Raw genomic sequence first — 19,551 nt, forward strand, 5'->3', positions numbered from 1 at the left:
GGGAAGAAGCCAAGCCACACTGAGGAAATGGAACGTTTATTTCTATAAATACAGGGACCACCCGCTCAAGGGTAGTTAAAAGAAGGGCTGGGGCCTCAAAGAACCTAGGCTCCCAGGGGATACCCCAACACTGATCATAGGGACTGGGGGATCCCCAAACCTGAGATGGGCCTTGCAGGCCACAGATATTCCCCAACACTGACACTTCAAAAGTGGAACTGTCCCCATAGGGGAGCCTCAGAACCCCCTCTTACGGGTACCCCGCTTGGTGGGGAGGCTGGCCACAAGGAAGTTGAGAAAAGAGGGACACGGGGATAACAGAAGCTAAAAATGTCCTGAGTGGCCTGGAAGAAGACCCCTGAGGTGGGCAGGGGCTGGGTTCTCCTCCGGTACAGCCAGACCCGGAGAAGCAACAGCAGCAGCGGAGAAGCCAGTTAAAAACCTGGTGCTTCCTTCCCAACTCAGCCATGGCAGAAAGGGAGAGCGTGGGGCCCGTCCCCAGGTGAGGACATGAGGTAGGGGACCAGGACTTGTCATTCACAGAGGAGCAGAGGGGAGGGTTCAGGGAGCCCTGGTGGGCGTGGGGCAGTGTGGGAGCAACAAGGTGGTTCACAGGCATGCCAGAGGCTGGCATCTGCTTCCCAAGGCCACCACTTGATCTCTGGGCTGGGGAATTCCTGGAGACCCCTGAGCACATCTTCAGGAGAGCCACGGCTCAATGCACGTCTCATAGAGCGTACGGTTGGAGTGCCAGGTGGTGTGAGAGATGCCAGCCATGGGACACCTTACTATGGCCCCCCGGGCCAGGAGAGTCTTCAACCCAAAAGAATCTCGAAGATACACCTTCAAGGTGGGCCGAGGGCGGTGAAAACATGGAAGAAAGAGAGACAGAAGTGAGACACTGCTGGTGTCCAGACCAGCCTCTCCCTCTCCCATGAGGCATGCCCTTCAGTCGAGGAGTCAGAGGCAGAAAGATCTCCAGAGTGAAGATCAACGGGAGGGAGAAGGCAAGTCTTTGGAGGGGCTTACCGGCTGTTCCTCCATCTCCAAGACTGTCTCGTTGGCATCATAGAAACCAAAGAAGCTACAAAGACATGGGCACAGAGGTTATCAGGAGAACCAAGGAAAATGAATGTGCATCAGTGCTCTACAGAGATTCCCAGCCCAGGGAGAAGGCAGCAGAGAGCACACTCAGAATCTTTAAGGGGAGCTGGCATGGTGACCCCATAGTGAGCTCCAGGCCAGACCTGTCTCAAACAACAAAAACCTAAGAACAATTCATGATTAAAGGAAGTTAAGGGCCATGTGTGTGGTGGCACAGGCCTTTAATCCCAGCACTTGGGAGGCGGAGTTTGAGGACAGCCTGGTCTACAAAGTGGGTCCAAGACAGCCAGGGCTCTGTTACACAGAGAAACCTTGCCTCAAAAATAAATAAATAAATAGAATTTAAGATCTGGAGAACTGGTTGAGATTAAGAGCATAGCTGCTTCTCCAGGGGACTCAGGCTGGATCCCAATACCAACATGGTGTCTCCCAACCATTTGTAGCCTCAGTTGCAGGGCATCCATGCCATCTCATGGCCTCCCTGGATATAAGGCATGCACGTGATTCATAGATGCACACGCAGGCAAACCACTCATACACATAAAATTTTAAATAAAATAATCGCAGGCAGTGGTGGTGCACACCTAAGTTTAATCCCAGCCCTCGGGAGGCAGAGGCAGGTGGATTTCTGAGTTTGAGGCCAGCCTGGTCTACAGAGTGAGTTCCAGGACAGCCCGGGCTACACAGAGAAACCCTGTCTCAAAAAACAAAACAAAACAAAACAAAACAAAACAAAACAAAACAAAAAAACCACCAACAACAACAACAAAAAAAAAAAAGTTCAAAAACCAAGTGCTATTCCTGAGTTAAATTCCTAGCAACCACATCACATGGTGGCCCACAATCATCTATAATGGGATCGGATGTCCCCTCTTCTAGCATGCAGGTGTACATGCAACTAGAACACTCATACATAAAATAAATCTCTAAATTAATTAAAGCTAATACTCATTATCCTGAGTAAAAGTGCCCCCTTCGTGGAGGGGGAAGGGAGATGTAACGGACAGCTCTCACCAACTGCTGATGCCAAGTGTGGGCAAGCCTCAGAATCCCTGTCTCATGTGTCCTAATATGGCCGGCGATTAGCGCCCCCAAGTGAGTGGCTGAGAGAACTACATTAAGTAATACAAGAAAAGGGAGGGGCCAGAGAGAAGGCTCAGCGAAAGGGCATCTAGTGGACCCACGCTGGTGGCGGGGGGTGGGGGAGTGGGGGTGGGGTGGGGTGGGGGTGGGGGTGGGGTGGGGTGGGGGTGGGGGTGGGGGAGTTGGGGGGGTGGGTGGGAGCGGCGCGCACAGCTGCCGGTAACTCGTACTCGGTAACTCCGGCATCTGACACCATCTTCTGGCTCAGCAGGTGAAGGTGCCTGAGTTCAACCCCACAGACCCACAGAGTGAAAGGCAACAACCAAGACTTCCGAGCTGGTCTGACTCCCCACAAATGTACATATAGACACACGCACATGAACATACTCACAAAGTCAATCAATATATGTAAACTGAAAACTAATAAGTCCCAAAAGGGCGAGGCTAACAACTGTGTTTTGGGACAGACCACATGCTATTTAGCCATGAGCTGTTACAACCATGGCGTTTTGACACACGAAATGCCACTATGTATGTAAAAGCCACCCTTTCTCTTGAACTGTTTTTATTTTGGAAGGCTGCCACTCCTTCCTTAACCCTCCTAACATCTTCCTATCCCACTTAGAATATTTTATTTGTTTGTTTTTGAGACAGGGTCTCACTTTGCAGCCTTGGCTGTCTTAGAACACATTATGTCGGCCAGGCTGACTGCGCTCCGCAACCCACCTCCTAGTGCTGGGATTAAATGAGTGTGCCACCGTGGCCAGCCTGATTTATTTACATTTTTTTTTACTTTATGTGTATGAGTATTTTGCCTTCAAGCGTTCAAGTGCCTCTGTGACACTTGTGTTCAAGTGTCATGTGGATGATGGGAACTAAACCTGGGTCCTCTGCAAGAACAGCTAGTGTTCTAACCACTGAACCACCCTCCAGGATCCGTCTTTTAAAAAGCAAGCACACTGGCGGCCAGGGCTTGGAGGGGAGTGCTTAACAAATACGGAACTTCAGTTTAGTGGACAGTGTTTCCCAGTGGGATAAAGGTGGACATTACACAAGTGTTAGTGCAGCGAATGCCATAAAACTAGCATTTAAAACCCGTAATTTCTAACGTTGGGTATGTAGTTGAGTTAGTGACTGCCAAGCATGCACTGAGCTCTGGGTTTCATGCCCAACACTACATAAACTTGCCATGGTAATAAGTATCTGTATCTTTGGCTATACAACAAATTTGGGATTACATGACACTCTGTCTCACAAAAGCCAAAAAAATAAAAATTATAACTTCTGCTTACCTATCTACTATAATTCTGTCTATCTATCCTTCTCTCTTCCTGGTGCTAAAAATCAAATCCAGGAGTCAAGTGTGGTAGTACAGGCCTTTAATCTTTCAAGAGGCAGAAGAAGGATCTCAGTGAGTTCAAAGCCAGCCTTGTCTACAGAGCTACTTCCAGGATAGCCTGGGCTATGCAGAGAAAAACCTGTCTCCAAAAACAATCGAGCAAACATCAACATCAACAACAACAACATCAAGCCCGGGACTTCAGCATGCTAACCAAACACTCTGAGCCACACCCTCTCAACTTACTACCTTATTGTTTTGAGTAGAGGCGAATTGGTAGCCCAGGCTATCCACAGACAGAAATGTCCTTCTGCCTCTGCCTCAAAGGATTACAGTTGTGCAAACTATATTCAGCTAGTCTGTCACAATAAAAAACAGCTCAAGGGCTTGACGTTGGCCTACAAGGGTTAGTTGTGACCACACCCTGCTGCCTCTACTGCCTTTCCCCAATCCTCACAGGGATGGCTCCCACAGGTGCCCTCCCTTACTTCCTCAGGCTAGCTCGGATGGCAGTTCCTTCAAGGACACTTCCCTCCCCATGGACTACATGAGACCTCCTCTTTCACTGCACCTGCCACCATCTACTGTCTCCTCCCCAGCCAGGGCATAAAGAACATAACATTAGGGACATTCTTGCTGCCTCCCAAGGGCCCAGAACAGCATCTGGGCACACGGTGCTCAGAAAATATTTGTTGAGTACATGTCAGACTCCCAGATCAGCTCAGGATGACACACGAGAGGCAGGCGCTCAGCACTGCGGAGCCGCCATCAGCTTTCCTGAGGAAGATGCTCTCACAGGTCGGGAGAGAATCAGCAGCAAATGCAAGAAGATGGCAGAACCTTCCTCTTACACTGTAGGGATGTCAGAGTCCTGACTTTGGTCTCCTTGAGATTTTTGTTTGGTTGGTTTTGTTTTGTTTTGAGACAGGGTTTCTCTGTGCTGCCCTGGAATTTACTATGTAGATCTAGCTGGCCTTGAACTCAGAAATCTCCACTTGCCTCTGCTTCCTGGGATTAAAGGTGTGTGTCACCTCACCTGGCAGTCTACTTTGATACTATGTTCTCGTTACCTAAGATACTGCCTGCCTCTAGGAAAATCTCGATAGAGCATATGCAGGACCTTGATAAAGAATCTCTGAAACCTCCTACGAATCCATGATTACTTCAAAATTGTGTGGGTATGAATGTTGTGTATAAAATGTGCGGTTTTTGAAATTCGGTCTCATGTAGCCCAGGCTGGCCTCATAGTCACTAGGTAGTCCAAGGATGACCTTGAGCTTCTGATCCTCCTTTTTACCTCCTGAGGGCTGGGATGTGGCCCCCGCGGTTGGGTCTCATGCATGATAAGCAAGCAGTCTACCAGCTGAGACACACCCCCCAGCTGCCAAAATTAGAAGACTTTTTTATACCAGTTTGCTTGCTTGCTTGCTTGCGGTGGTATTTTGTTTTGGCACAGAGTCTCACTGTGTATCCCTGGATGGCCTGAAACAGAGATCCACCTGCCGCTGCCCGCTGAGTGTCAGGATTAAATGTTGCTGGCATTAAAATATCCGTTTTTTTTGTGTGTTTTAGTGAAGCGATCTCATTGTCTGAACTCCTGGGCTCAAATGATCTTGCCTCAGACTTAAGAAATTTCTACAAGGGTCAAGTATGTAAAATACTAGCCTACCATGTGAAGGTCCCTGAGTCTGATCCCCAGCCCCGCCAAAACGTAAGAGGGTACCTCATGGGTGTGGTCATAATACCTGTCACATGGGACACAAAGGCAAGAGGCCTACCAGTCAAGCCTGAGTGACACACTAGGACCCTGTCTGTCTCTAAAAGAACATCTGCTGTCGGAGGCTCTAACAGGCCAGGTTTGGGAGATCAAGATTGGTGGGGGTTGGAGAACCAGTCTTTAGCCTCTATAATCCCACATTACCTAGATTGCCAGGGAGTAATAACTCCATCATCAGGACCCCCAATCAGCACCAGACGGCCCACACGAAGGAAGTTCTTCCGCCATGCTGTAGAGAGGGGAAGAGATGGAGTCAGCCATAGGAGACAAGCCAGGTTTAGGTAGGAGCAGAAGAGGAGACATAGGTGGGAGTGGGGGTCTTACCAGTGGCATTGGGGTGGTCTCTTTCCCCATTGATGAGGGCCAGAAAGCTGCTGGCATTGAGGTACAAGTCATCGTGGTGAGGATCTGAGTGCAAACAGCAGTTAGCAGGAGCTGAGGATGTAAGGGGTCAAGGACCTGCCTAGTACACCTGAGGCCCTGGGTTCTGACCTCGAGTACCACATGAACCGGGCGTGGATGGCACACACCTGTAGTCCTAGCACTCAGGACATTAAGTCAGGAGAATCAGAAGTTCAAAGTCATCCCTGGCTACATGGCTACATAGACAGTTCAAGGGGGCTGGAGGACTGGCTTAGTAGTTAAGCACTGGCTGCTCTTCCAGGACTCAGGTTCAATTCCCGGCACCCACATAGCAGCTTACAACTGTAGATTCCCAGGGGATCCAGTGCTCTCTTCTGGGCTCTACAGGCACCAGGCATGTGTGTGATACACAAATATGCAGATAAAACACCCACACATATGAATTGTTTTTAAAAGGGGGGGGGGGACATAATGGGAAGGAAGACGAGGCAGGATGGTCAAGAGACTACAGTAATAGTAAAAACTGGGACTGGGGAGATGGCTCAGTGGGTAAGAGCACCCACTGCTTTTCCAAAGGTCCTGAGTTCGATTCCCAGCATCCACACGGCAGCACACAAAGGTCTGATGTCATTTTCTGGTGTGCAGGTGTATACACAGACAAAATACCCATATGCATAAAATACATAAATAAATCTAACAGCAAAGTTTGACATCCAGCCGCACAACAGAATAAAAATAACTTCGATGTAATGGAGAGCAGTTTTGGGGTCTGGTTTTGTTTGTTTGAGACAGGGTCTATTTAGTCCTGGCTGTCCTGGAACTCCAACGTAATTCAGGCTGGCTTCAAACACAGAGATCACCAGGCCTTTGCCTCTCAAGGGCTAGGGTTGGTTCCCGGTGGATCAAATCCTGCCTGTAATTTGTTTCTGTAAATATGAGTGGAGATGGCCACTCTTACTCACTCATAGGGCCTACGGTCCACACTGTAGCAGCCAAACTGAGACCCACAATGGTGGAGAGAATGGAATTTCCCATATATTTGACATGAGCACACACTCAGAGACTAACCAAGATAAGCCATTTTTTTTTTAAATTTTGCATCAGACTGTGCTTCTCGAGGCAACTGGCTGGTTTGCATACCACACTCTGAACACTGTCTATTTGATAAGAGTTGGCTAAACGGGAGCTGTTGCTTGGGTTATGTCAGAGTGGGAGAAGCAGGCCCCACCCTCCACAGCGCCCCGACCACGGAGGCCCCAGCCCACTGCCCCCCACTCACCATGCCAGTAGTTGCAAATGGAAAATTCCTGGCCCCAAGGACTATAGCAGATCCGATAAAGGTTGGACCGCATGGACGTAGGGAACAGCCACTTCAAATAGTCCGTGTCTGAAAAGAGAACAGCAATGCCAAGGGGCCTCAAACCTCTGTGCCCTGTTGCCTTCTATGGCACCCACAGGGACCACTCACCTCCATACTGTCCCATCTGTGGAGAGGAGAGGGAGATGAAAGAATCCACGTTGTGCTCGTCCATGACAGACAGCAAAGCACGGCACACCAGGCCTCCTGGAAGCAGAGCACCAACGTTGGAAAGGGTCTTAACAGCCACTTAAGTGACCTTTACTTCCTGTCTCTCAGGATACCAAAAGTTAAGACTGGGATTTGAGGCCACAGATACACTCCGTGCCAACACAGGTCACGTGTCACGTGACCGGAGCCTTGATGAGAGTTAAGGCCTCTCTGACCAACTGATATGCTTTTAGCTGCTGGACAAATCCTTAAATCCAAGAACCATGGCCAATGAGGACAGAAGGAAACCTCCCTCCCACTAAGGACACAAATGCCAGAAAACATGCGTTAGATAAGGGTCAAGCTGAGACGGGGTTTGGGAGTTAAGAGTGTGCGTTGCCTACCCTGGGAGTAACAGATGAGATGCACCCCTTCAGGGGCCTTTTCCATGATGGGGACCACAGCCTCTCGGAACCCTTGCACCTGTTCCCACAAGGGCCGCAAGCTCTCTCTGCCATCGAAGAGATCAAGCACTGTCACCACAGTCCCGGGGTGTGTCTGTGGGAAAGAGGCAATGAAGCCACTAAGTTGGACTTTGGAGGCCAAATGTATTCACTGTGCTTGCAGGCACTCCCGCCCCCAGCTCTCCCCCTGCTAGTAGCAGTACCCTGAAGAACTGGCCTAGAGGGGTTTGTCTTTCATCTGCCCACGCTTCCTCCCCCAGCCACTGTAGATCCATCCGGTATCCCGACAGACCTCATTGATATAGTCCAGCAGGTGGCGGAAGCTGTATGAACTGTCGAAGAGTCCGTGCACCACGATCACTGGCTTGTAGGACCCGCGGTGGGCTGCGGGAGCTGCGGGTATCAACAGCGGCAGGAACGGCAGGAGAAGCAAAGCCCAAGCCGAAGGAAGCCTCTGCCTCCATAGCCCCGGCATGCTCCCACCTGAGAAGGAACCAGAGGCTGTGAGGGAGACGACCCCCTCCACTCCCAACAGATAAGCAACTCTCCGGCCTCCGCTCCTACTCCTGGTCCTTATGAGGATAGGCTACTTTTAACTTACTCCATCCAGATGTCTAAGCACAAACACACCCCCAACCATCTCCATGCACCAATGCTCACCCTAAGTTCCGCCCCCAACTTGGCGCTCAAGGGACTTGGTCCCAAGGCCCAGGATCTTCCTTAAGCATCACCTCGGCCATGCACTACTCCGGGATCTGCAAAGGCCCGGGAACAGCGGCCCAGGACACACAGAGTGGAAACTCCCACCTGGCCTGTCTGGAGGCTTCGTTCCGCCAGCTGTTTACTTGTACCTAGTCTGGAATCCACGGGGTACGGGGGAAAGGGGACAAGGAGAGCGCGCAGGGGGATGACGGATGGGGTGGGGAGGGCTGCTCGGGGTCGCGCAAAGCCGTCACGTCCGGGGCTTTCCCTGGCAACAGGGCGAGCGTCCCCTGCAACGCGGACAGCGGGCCGGAGGGGCAATGGAACATTCCATTGTACCCAAAGAACTGGGGTGGAAATAAACGGAGCGATCCATTTAGCCGGATGGGGAGAGTCAACAGCAGAAAAGATAATCCTGAGTATCGAAAGAAGGCTTCCCTAGGTAATTCAACTGCATCCAGCCACCCAGGGGTGCAACTTCCCCTCCTTGATGCGCCCCACTTTCCAATCCAGGTTGTCTGGCTTCGCAGCCGAGCCCAAGAGGACACACGAAGGGGGAGGTTAGGACTGACGAAAAGCGATTCCCGTTTCTATCGCTGGACGCCAGGCTTGTGGCAGGCCAGAGTGCCGGGCCGAGCGCAGCTGGAGAGCCCCTCTTCCCACTCCTGCCTGCCCTCCCGCTCCGGATCAGCGCCTTACAACTCTTCACTTTGAAGTGCGTGTTGTGCCCTTGTCTCCGGAGACGCCGAGAGTCCTCCAGGCCCCTCGAGTGAAGTGCAGTCTGACCCAATTTCTCTGGCCCTACTTTTATCTCCGCATTCACGAGCCACCCTCCCGGACCCACCTTCTATGGGCGTGGGGCCCTGTGGGCTTCAAGGACTCACCACAGGATTTCCACCAGTCTTTCAATCCTGATCTACCCCAACAATCTGTTCCTCAGATCCCTGCAGGCTGATGGCGACACAGACCCTGCCAGTGCAGCCAGACTTCCTCCGCGCTGCGGGCGCTGCCACCACTCGGCCTACCCGTGACCCCTGCGCGCGCCAGAGTGCCCCGGGATGGCCTTTATCCGGCAGGGCTTTTACTTAGCAGTTAAATAAGTCTGCAGGATTTCTGAACTTGCCGAAGACTCAAGGCCTGTACTCAGGGTCTTTGCTCGATCTAAACTTAGTAAAACCAGAAGCGTGTACTGAAGATGGTGTGTGGGAGGGATGGGTCCAAGGTTCCCTCTGATCCATACACGCTTGAAAAACCAGAACCACCGGTATGAGGCCGTAGTGTAAAAATTTCTCAGACCTGGAACGGGCTCAATCCAGGGCTTGGAGACTGCTCTCCAGGACGCCACCGGAGGGGCTCTGTCCTAGAGCAACTGTCTTAGGAGAGAGTTGGAAAAATCTTAAAGGGGTAGGGTATTTCTAATTCTCCTGCTAGTAGGTTTCTGGAAAAAAAAAAAAAAAAAAAAAGGCTCAACTGGTATTATAATCTCTGTAGAAGGCCTATCCTCACCCCACCTCCCCACCTACGCCCTTGCAAGACACAAAAAAGCAAATAAAAAGACTTGAAGTCACCGCTGTGTCTCGGGTTGACTCCGGGGGTGGATCTGCGTCTTGGGGCGAGGAGGGGGAAAGACAGGGGGTGCTGTCAGGAATGGATATGAATGCTGACTGGACCAAGAACTCTTCAGCCCCCACAAGCACGCTTTTCCAAACCTGCCTGTCACAAACAAGCAATTACCGCTTGCTTCCCTCTGATGAAGCATTTCAGCTTCTTATAACGCTAGAGAAAGAAGGTACCTGTGCACCCCCACAGGTGTTTTCTCTCCTTTTCTCCAGACACCTTCACCTTCTTACTTCTATTGCCAGAAAGGCAGGCCCAGAATGTATATCTGGGGGTCTTTCTGACCCTCTTAGCTCCTGTCTTTGTACAGTTCTCTCATACCTGGAGAAACCTAGAACTATCTTGCAGGAAGTTCTGAGGGAAACTGAGGGAAGAACCCCTTGGGTGAGCAGGGTTTGGTTGAGTGTGGTAAATCCACTGAGCTGGCTTCTTCCTACAATGTAATCAGTACAACGAGTCTTAATGTAATCAGTACAATGAGTCTTTGCGGGAGAGACTCTAGAGATTTCTCCCTCCCTCCCTCCTTCTCTTAGTCCCACCCGCCTTGCCTGGTCTTGCCTCCCGGTTTCCATGACAACTCCTAGGGAGCCTAAACTGGGGGCTTGAATGCCAGGGTGAGAGGAGGAAAGAGGTGGTCTAGGAGCAGAGAGAAATCGAGTGGGGGGGGGCATCTGAAGCTCTCCCCCATCCTTGCCTCGGTCCCTTTAAGCTTCCCCCCCCCAACACCCCCCCCCCCAACACACACTGTCTTCATCTCTCCATTTCCGCGCTGCTGCTGCTGCCGCCACCGCCGCTCTGCCGGCTGCGCCATCCCGGACTCAGACTCCTGCGCCAGCAGTCAGGGGGCCCTGACTCCAGCTTCAGAGACCCTGTCCCAGCGATTGCAAACATGTCGTCAGAAAAGTCAGGTAAAAAAAAAAAAAAAAATATATATATATATATATATATATATATATATATATATATATATATTCAGTAAAACCCTCCCCCACCCCCTCTATCATCTCCTACCTAACCCCCACTTGCCCTAATCCCCTTCTTTGACCCCCACTCTGGGATGCTGTGTGGCTCAGTTCCATTCCCCTTCTCTCCTTGAGTACCCCACCCCTCCCCTTTCTATATCCCATCCTTCCTTCCTTCCTTCCTTCAGGTCAGTCTGCCTCAGTCCCTTGTCAACAACATGGGGGGGGGCAGTTTTGAAAAAGAAAGTGAAGCACAGCCAGGTACTGCAGGGACATCATCCCTGGGAGTGACAGATGGATAGTCACCAGCTCACTGGCATGGAGACACCCAGTGGGAAAATAACGGAGACTTTATCAGATGGGGTTGTTGGGAAAGTAATATCTAGAAGACTTTTTTTTTTTTTTTTTTTTTTTTTTGAGATGAGATTTCCCTATGTAGCCCAGGCTGGTCTTGAACTTCCCAGTTCTTCGTCCTTCTGCCCCTGCTTCACAAATACTAGAATTGCAGGCATGAGCCACCATGCTTAACCCAGAAGCTTTGTTATGGATGTAAGAGAGGCCAGGAGATTCCCAGGTAACTCCACCTGAGGCAAAGTGGAAATATTGAACTGCGCGCGTGTGACCCCTGTGACACAGCCACATGTGCAGGTGCAGGAAGAGGAGCAGCTTAGAGGGGGCAGCTGGCTCGGAGACACAACCCTGGATGAGGGTTGTGGTTGACAGCAGAGGAGCCTGGGAGGACTTGTGACAGTTGTGACTGCAAAACTAGATTGGGGCCAGGTGGCCTAGATACAACCCCTTCCCTGACCCCAAAATGGGAGATGTCATCTCTGCTGTCTCTCCCTCACTATCTCTCCATCGTCTCTCGCTGTCTCGTGTCTCTTACCCTTCTGATCTGTGCTGTCTTCTCTCTCCCCTTATCCTCTCCTTGGCTTTTCCATGGCCAGGCCTTCCAGACTCGGTTCCCCACACTTCACCTCCGCCCTACAATGCCCCGCAGCCTCCGGCCGAGCCCCCCATCCCGCCCCCACAAACGGCCCCATCCTCACATCACCACCACCACCACCACTACCACCAGTCTGGCACCGCCACCCTCCCGCGCTTAGGAGCAGGTGGCCTGGCCTCTGCTGCGGCCAGCGCTCAACGCGGTCCTTCGTCCTCCGCCACGCTCCCGCGGCCCCCCCACCATGCCCCGCCCGGCCCTGCCGCGGGGGCTCCCCCACCCGGCTGTGCTACCTTACCCCGCATGCCACCCGACCCTTATCTACAGGAGACTCGCTTCGAGGGTCCACTTCCCCCACCACCGCCTGCGGCCGCCGCCCCACCCCCACCAGCGCCGGCCCCGACGGCCCAAGCCCCGGGCTTCGTGGTGCCCACGCACGCGGGGGCGGTGGGCACGTTGCCGCTGGGGGGCTACGTGGCGCCGGGCTACCCGCTGCAGCTGCAGCCGTGCACTGCTTATGTCCCGGTGTATCCGGTGGGCACGGTGAGTGTGGGGCTGGCAGGACCTAGGACAGGGAGGCAGGTGCTACAGGGACACGCGGGAAGCTGGGAGAGAGTGAAACAGAACCAGATCGACCGCTGTTCTGGTAACACACCCTAGACAGAAGAGTGGACAGAGAAGAGACAGTGGGTGGGAAGGTGGTGGACCTGGGGGGGCGTTGGGGGGGTCAAAAGTCAAGGTTTGGGAGGTGGTTCAGAAGTCAAGAGTATGTCTGAAAGAAGGAAACAACTTGAAGGGAGAGGAAAAAATGGAACGTGGGAAGCCAGGGGTAGAAGAGGCAGAAGTCTGGGCCTGGAGATGCCAAGGAGGATGGACACAAGACCGGAAGCGCGGGCAGACCCATAAGCCATATCATATCGTGTGAGACAGTGTGGGAACTCCCACGAATATGGAAGGGAGGCCTAGGCCGATTTTACTGTAAGAAAGGATAGATAGTGCGTGGATCCCACCCACCCCCAACCTTAGAGTGGTGTTTTTAAAAAAAACCTCTCTGCCAATTGGCCAGCTGCTGGTAAGCAGCAAGTCTGTAGCTGTGACGTCCCTTTCTCCCACTGTCCTTCCCACAGCCCTACGCAGGCGGGACCCCAGGGGGTCCTGGAGTGACCTCCACTCTGCCCCCGCCGCCCCAGGGCCCAGGGTTGGCTCTGTTGGAGCCCAGGCGCCCGCCGCACGACTACATGCCCATCGCTGTGCTGACCACCATCTGCTGCTTCTGGCCCACAGGCATCATCGCCATCTTCAAGGCCGTGCAGGTGTGGGTCGGGGGCGGGAAGGAAAAGCTTAGGCTGACCAGGCTTCCTTAGTCCCGGGCATTCTGGACATATTCTTAGAGGGAGGCTGTGGCGGGTGAGCAGTAGCGCTCTGACCCGCTTCCCTCGCCCCTCCCCGATAGGTGCGCACGGCCTTGGCCCGCGGAGACTTGGTGTCCGCCGAGATCGCTTCACGCGAAGCCCGGAATTTCTCCTTCATCTCCCTGGCCGTGGGCATAGCAGCCATGGTGCTTTGTACCATCCTCACTGTAGTCATCATCATCGCCGCCCAGCACCACGAAAACTACTGGGATCCCTAAAAACATCCCCATCTCGGCCCCACTCCGTGCCCCCCAACCTCCCAGGCGCGTCACGCAGTCTTGTCGCCCACCCAACGCGCGCCCTGCACATCCTCCAGAGGCACCGCTGGACTAGACATCATAAACTCCGCCCCCACGGAACCTCTGGCCGGGAGAGTACGCTCAGTTCCTCAGGAACCCCTCTAACACCCACGTCCTCAGCGGCACTGGAGTCCGCGCCAAATCCCGATCCTCCAGTCGCCCCACTTCCCCACCCCATCAAAGTGCAGTGCCAGGGGCGGAGCTCTCCCTGGGCTCTGCTCCCCAGAAGAGGGTCAGGTCCCAGAAGCTCTGTCTCATGTATAAACTCCGCCCCAACTCCCACAAACCCCGCCTCCAGGTCGGCAGGCTCCGCCTTCTTTTCTTCTTTGGGGTTCTTTTCTTTGGGGGGTGTTCAATCTGTTGATGAGGTCTGTGAATCCAGGCCCAGCCCACATACAGACGGACTCGTCCCCCTACTTCCCTAAAAGGACTCAGCCCTGGGAGAACTACACCCCCACTCTGGCACGGATTTTTGCCAGTGCGGATTTTCTCCTCTCCCCTCCCCCCCCAACCCATCTCTGCCTATTTTCTTGCTAATTACAGAACTTCCCTTTTTGCTGCTTTTGGAGTGAGATGTGGGAAGTTCCTGGTTTAGTACCCCTCATCCTGGAAAAAGAACCAAGTTCCTGCAATGTAAATACCCTTTCTACCTGTGCCAACCCCTGGGCAGTGGGGGCAGAAGAGAATCCAGGGCTAAAGAGAGGGAGTCGACGTTCCCCTGCTCCCCTCAGCCCTCGACTTGTTCTGACCTGTGTGTGCCGTGTGTGTGAACTTCCGAGAAAGACAGTATTAAAGACATTTTAGTGGATTTATCACCCGCTGTTCCAAAGAACACAGCTCAGAGAACACCCTGGCTTTCCGTTCCCAGTTCACTTTTCATCTTGTCGTCCCCCCACGGCGGGGGCTCAGGGGTCGGGTGGTACCAGCAGAGAAAAAAGCAGAAGGAGATAGTTTCCCATGCCAGCAGAGAAAAGAGGGTCCCCCAAGCCAGGCTCGCTCTAGGTCCCTTAGCCCTAGCATCTGGAAGGAGAGTCAGGAGTTCAAAGCCATACTCTACTCTATAGAAAGTTAGAGAGGTCAGTCTGGGCTACAGTGAACCCTGTCTCCAAAGAGGGAGAGACGGAACCGGACTGGAGAAGACCTGGAGTGTCATTAACAAGGGGGTTCCCAATTCTGCTTTTCCCTCCCTTCTAAACTGGGCTTGGGGCATTGGGGAGGAGGGTCTTGGGAAGATTCGGATAATGGCAGACCTCAGTGAAGAAGCTGATGGAGGATGGGGTGCCTGGAGCAGAGGAAGAACAGCAGCTTCCCACTGTGTCCCTGGTCTGAGGCTGGACAGCTTACATCAGAGTCCCACGTGAAAGCAAGCTCCAGCAAGGAACTGTGGGAAGACGTTCAGGGTCTTTCTAGTCTACCTGGGCAGCTGTCCTAGCTAACCCTGGGTCAGAAGAGAGGCCTCTGTGAGAGGGGATTGGGGAACCGGCAGAGCGGGTGTCCTGTTTTCACTGCATACATATAGAGCAGGTTGTCATTCCAGATGTGTTCATTCATAAGACATTGCCACGACACAGGGTGGCATGTGAAATGTGCCCAGACCAGGCTCTGACACTGAGTCCAGACAGAAAACTTTGTATTGAGGTGGGGATAGGGTACAGATATCACAAGTTGGGATATCACAAGTCAGGTCTCACGTGCCTTCCTAAACAATAGTTCTTACAGATTTATTTTATTTGCATTTATGTGTATGTTTGCATGTGCACCAGTGTCCAAAGAGACCCTCAGGGCAGGCTGCAGCTGGAGTTACAGGGGTTGTAACCACCTGCTGTGGATGCTGGGGCCTGAACCAGGTCCTCTGAAAGAACTGCAAGCTACAACCACTGAGCAGCCTCCACCGGTGCCCTTGAAGTTCACATGTGTAAAATCTCCTTCCTCGTCCCCAGATCAGTTTTTCTCTGGAGCTGGAAAGTGCTGCTATGACAACTGTCTGTGTGTGAGCATCTCTCTCTCAAGCCCACTTTCCTGACTCCTTGAAATCCCCTTCAGTTCGTCACAGGGTTGAATCTTGAAGAGCCAGTGATCACAGTGGCAGAGAAACAGTGATGTTTTCAAAATAGTTTGCTTGTCCCGGCCCTTTTGAGACTGTCTTGTCTACCCACCCCCACTCTTTATTTATTTAATTATTTAAATGTTTGAGACAGAGTCTCCTGGAGCCCAGTTAAATCAAACTCACCACACAGCTAGCTAAAGATGGCCTTGAACTTGTGAAATACTGCTTCTACTTCCCACGTGCTTGGATTACAGGTGATAACAATCCTTTCCTCCTTCTCCGCTTCCCCAAGTGTCTGTCCCTAGATTCTGTTTTTCTTCTCTGAGGCTCTCCTTTGAAATCTCAACCATTGATCAGTCGTGGCACAAACCTTTAATCCCAGCACTGAGGAGGCAGAGGCAGTTGGATTTCTGAGTTCAAGGCCAGCCTGGTCTACAGAGTGAGTTTCAGGAAAGCCAGGGCTGCACAGAGAAACCCTGTTTCAAAGAAAGAAAGGAAGAAAGGAAGAAGAAATATCACCCATTCAACACAGCCATCAACTCTATCATCCATCTATCCGTCTGTCTGTCTGTCTGTCTGTCTGTGGAGACAAAGGTCACAGTATATAGCAGAGGCTTCCTTTAAACTTGCAATCATGCTACTTCAACCTGTCACCATCACCACCCACTTCTTCCACGCCCCCACCCCCACCCCTGCCGGCCACATCCTAGGATTACAGGACTACATTACCAAGCCAGGATTCTGTTTACTATTTTTCTGTTGTTTGGCTTTTGAGATTTGGGGGTTAGGGTGTTTGGGTGGGGGGTGTTGCTTTGGTTTGGTGTTTATTTTTGTTTCAAGACAGATTTCTCTGTGTAGCCCTGGTTGTCCTAGAACTCACTCGATAGACCAGGCTGGCCTTGAACTCAGAGATCTACCTGCCTTGCTTGTTTACTCTTTTAGTGCTGGGTTAGCCACTGAGCTGCATCTCAACCACTGACCCTCCTCTCTGACCCAAGTCCTTTCCAGCGTAATAGCTGCAGACATTCCCCGGAAGCTGTGTGCTTTCACAGACAGGGACCATGCCACCAGGCCTTCCAAACCATCTTTGTGAAATGATACTACAGTGCTCTCCCTTGCTCGTGTCTTTAGTGAGAGCATGCCCCAGCCATCCTTCTCTACTCATGGTGTGCCCACTGTATCAAGGTATACTACTGAGCTGAGTCCACACCACCACACCATTGTGTTTTCCTGCAGCCCTTCCCTGGCCCTGGCCAGCGCACCACTTCATCCTGGATTATTGCATCAGCTTCTCCCCAACCCCCCTCCCCCGAAAACTCTCCCTTCCTCCTACCTCCCCCTACTCTAAGTCTCCCCCAACCCAGTCAGATTATCCTCTCTAGACCTGGTTCTTACATAACTCCACAGCTCAAAAGTCTTTAAGAAGTTTGTCAGGGGGCTGCATGTGATGGTGCACACCGTTAGTCCCAGCAGCCAGGAGGCAGGGGCACTCTGAGTTCCAGGTCAGCCTCGTCTACTAAATGAGTTCCAGGATGTCCAGGACAACAACAACGGCCAAAAAATGGAGTCATGGAGCCACTGCACAGAGGGATGATTCCTTCATCTGAAGAGTTCGGTCTGGGGGGATGGCGGTTTCTTTCTGTATTAGGCAGTCAACCCAAGACCTCAGTTACTGAGCTACATCCCTACCCAAAGAGGCAGACAGAGAAACGAAAGACTTTCAGAAGCCAGGTCTGGTGGTACAGACATGTAGTTCTACCCACTGGGAAGGAGGCAGAAAGAGGATCCTGAGTTTAAGGCCTGCCTGGCAAAATGGTGGTGCGTGCCTTTAGTCCCAGCACTTGGGAGGGAGACAGGTTTATCCTTGTGAGTTCAAGGCCTGTCTGGAGGGTGATGAGAGAGCTCAGAAGGTAAAAGCACTTACCAAGCCTACACACACACACACACACACACACACACACACACACACACACATATATATATATTCCAAAGATCAAACTCAGGTAGTATGTGTATACACACACACATACACACATATACACACACATATTAACACAGCCCAGCATACTCGAGACCCTGCTTCAAAATCTTAATTTCCACACATGTGACATGGTCAATACATACACTTGTACACACACATAATAACAAAAATGATCTCTTGAAGGCATATCTGGATTCCAGAGTAATTTCAAAGCCAACTAGTGAAACCCTGTCTCAAAATAAGAAGTGGACAAAAGGTCCTGGAGCTGGCAAAATAGCCCATTGTCAGAACAGTTACCCACAATGCACTAGGCCCCAGGGTGTTTGTTTTGTTTTGTTTGTTTGTTTATTATTTGGCTTTTTTTTTTTTTTTGAGACAGAGTCTCTCAGTGTCCTTGAATTCACTCTGTAGACCAGAGTAGGCTTGAACTCAGAGATCTGCTAGCCTCTAACTCCCAAGTGCAGGGATTAAAGGCATTTGTCACCCCACCCAGCCTAAAAACCCAGGGCCTGGGCTACAAGAGCAGGAATCTTGCCTGACGCTGTATCCGAAGTGCTGTTTCAAGGTCCTAGGTTAAATCTCCCCTGAGGGGTTGGATGAATTTCAAGGCTGTTTATTTGCCTATCTGATTATTTCCCAATTTACAGTCTGTACATTCGTTTAGGCAGTCCACTGTTCCTGTGCAACCCAGTCTTCAACCAGGCTGTACCCCTCAACATTCCCACCTCCGTGCGGTTAGCCAACAGCACCTAAATCTCAGGCCTGTGTCTCTAGTCTCTGCTAGGTATAAATCAAACTGCTTGAAGTTTACTCTGACTTTCTGAATGCCTCTAAACTCTAAGCCACTTCCGGGCTCTGCACTGCCCCTAGACTCTAAGCCAACCCTAGGCTTTCTCCAATACACACCTGCACTTGCCCAGTTTTTTTCTTGTCCTTCAAGGCTCATTAACAGCTCACCCCTCAGTCCGACACACTAGGTCCTCTAGGTTGGATCACAGCAACCGGGCATTCCTAACCAGTCCTAACCAGTCCTAACCAGTCCTAACCAGTCCTAACCAGTCCTGAGAATTCTCCCTGCTGGCTACATATTATGACTCTGGGACTGGGGCATGGGGGATGGGGTGGGGTGGGGAGGAACAGTATTTTTAAAGCCCAAAGCTCAGGTGACATCCTTGGGCAATGAGATCAGAACCTTTGGGTGGGGAGACTTAAGTGCCAATAGTATGACAACCCCAGAGGATTCCAAAGTGCGTCTAAGGTTGAGAGTCACCCCAGCGACAACCCCAGAAGAGACGCTGAAAAGCGTCCAGCCCGGGCAACCTCCCGCAGGGGAAAGTTTCTGCTCCTGGAGCCCGTACCTGCTCTTCCCCAGGTCTTACCTGTGGTCTAGATGCGCACACTTAACCTGAAGCAGCTCTTAGATGCCAAATCTTGCTTCTGTACGGTTTTCAGATCCTCATCTGGCAAAGTCTTTTCCACTAATATTTGAACTCTTTGAAAGTAATTAGGAGAAGTCAGTAAAAACAAAATGAAACCAAAAAAAAAAAAAAAAAAAAAAAAAAATCACTTCTCTTCCCCTTCCCCAAGATTCTGCCCCTTCTGACGGAGACAGGGAGGTCCCACATTCCTATGGTTCTTCTCCCGCCTGGCCTCAGCTCCCCTATATATAGAGCCCCAGCTCCTGCACCCCTTCGACAGCCCGAATCCTCTAGCAGGGGCTCTGCTGCCATCTTAGTGTCTACTTGTACGCGCCCTCGCTCTGGCAAGTCTACATGTGGCTGGCTGTCTCTGCCTCCTCTGCCTCTGATGTGTTGTTATGATGTTGTTCCTGTGTTCACAATGCTGCTGATTCAAGCCAGGACTCCCCACATGCCAGACAAATGCTATGCCAGGGAACGACATTCTGGACCCCTCATCTCATTATTTTTGATGTCTTCCATAACCATGTATA

The 19,551-nt window shown here is 51.7% G+C and overlaps 2 protein-coding genes and 1 long non-coding RNA gene across 8 annotated transcripts; 2 read left to right on the top strand and 1 right to left on the bottom strand.

Moving 5' to 3' along the window:
* Window positions 1–20: 20 nt before the first annotated feature.
* On the bottom strand, window positions 21–19,099 carry Ppt2 (palmitoyl-protein thioesterase 2). Of its 5 annotated transcripts, none has more exons than XM_076916706.1 (9): window positions 18,980–19,099; window positions 7,930–8,120; window positions 7,578–7,731; window positions 7,135–7,230; window positions 6,946–7,053; window positions 5,628–5,711; window positions 5,448–5,532; window positions 1,030–1,084; window positions 21–843 (listed from the first exon to the last, which is right to left on the bottom strand). In XM_076916706.1, exons 2-9 carry the CDS (start codon window positions 8,110–8,112, stop codon window positions 700–702), a joined length of 909 nt encoding a protein of 302 aa, XP_076772821.1. In that variant the 5' UTR covers window positions 8,113–8,120; window positions 18,980–19,099; the 3' UTR covers window positions 21–699. The 5 variants fall into 5 exon arrangements, with proteins under 5 accessions (XP_076772821.1, XP_034380675.1, XP_034380674.1 ...); XM_034524784.2 differs by lacking the exon at window positions 18,980–19,099 and adding an exon at window positions 9,224–9,749; XM_034524783.2 differs by lacking the exon at window positions 18,980–19,099 and adding an exon at window positions 9,039–9,749.
* Window positions 8,570–9,907, top strand: LOC143435212 (uncharacterized). The gene is made up of 2 exons (XR_013105321.1): window positions 8,570–8,781; window positions 8,853–9,907. It is a non-coding gene; the product is annotated as an uncharacterized LOC143435212 (long non-coding RNA).
* Window positions 10,418–14,380, top strand: Prrt1 (proline rich transmembrane protein 1). 2 transcript variants are annotated; one of them, XM_034524777.2, is made up of 4 exons: window positions 10,418–10,864; window positions 11,866–12,404; window positions 12,989–13,174; window positions 13,315–14,380. In XM_034524777.2, the coding sequence occupies exons 1-4, from the start codon at window positions 10,846–10,848 to the stop codon at window positions 13,489–13,491; spliced, it is 921 nt and encodes a 306-aa protein (XP_034380668.1). In that variant the 5' UTR covers window positions 10,418–10,845; the 3' UTR covers window positions 13,492–14,380. The 2 variants fall into 2 exon arrangements, with proteins under 2 accessions (XP_034380668.1, XP_034380666.1); XM_034524775.2 differs by lacking the exon at window positions 10,418–10,864 and having other exon boundaries at window positions 10,927–12,404; window positions 13,315–13,630.
* Window positions 19,100–19,551: the final 452 nt, after the last annotated feature.

This window comes from Arvicanthis niloticus, chromosome 20 (assembly GCF_011762505.2).
Source record: "Arvicanthis niloticus isolate mArvNil1 chromosome 20, mArvNil1.pat.X, whole genome shotgun sequence".
NCBI lineage: Eukaryota > Metazoa > Chordata > Mammalia > Rodentia > Muridae > Arvicanthis > Arvicanthis niloticus.

Coding starts and splice junctions, on each gene's coding strand:
- Ppt2 (XM_076916706.1), bottom strand. CDS start 8,112: ATGCCGGGGCTATGGAGGCAGAGGCTTCCTTCGGCTTGGGCTTTGCTT. Junction 7,732..7,929: donor TGCTGGACTATATCAATGAG/GTCTGTCGGGAT, acceptor TCTTTCCCACAG/ACACACCCCGGGACTGTGGT. Junction 5,712..6,945: donor CATTTGCAACTACTGGCATG/GTGAGTGGGGGG, acceptor GTTTGCACTCAG/ATCCTCACCACGATGACTTG.
- Prrt1 (XM_034524775.2), top strand. CDS start 11,733: ATGGGAGATGTCATCTCTGCTGTCTCTCCCTCACTATCTCTCCATCGT. Junction 12,405..12,988: donor CGGTGTATCCGGTGGGCACG/GTGAGTGTGGGG, acceptor TCCTTCCCACAG/CCCTACGCAGGCGGGACCCC. Junction 13,175..13,314: donor CCATCTTCAAGGCCGTGCAG/GTGTGGGTCGGG, acceptor CCTCCCCGATAG/GTGCGCACGGCCTTGGCCCG.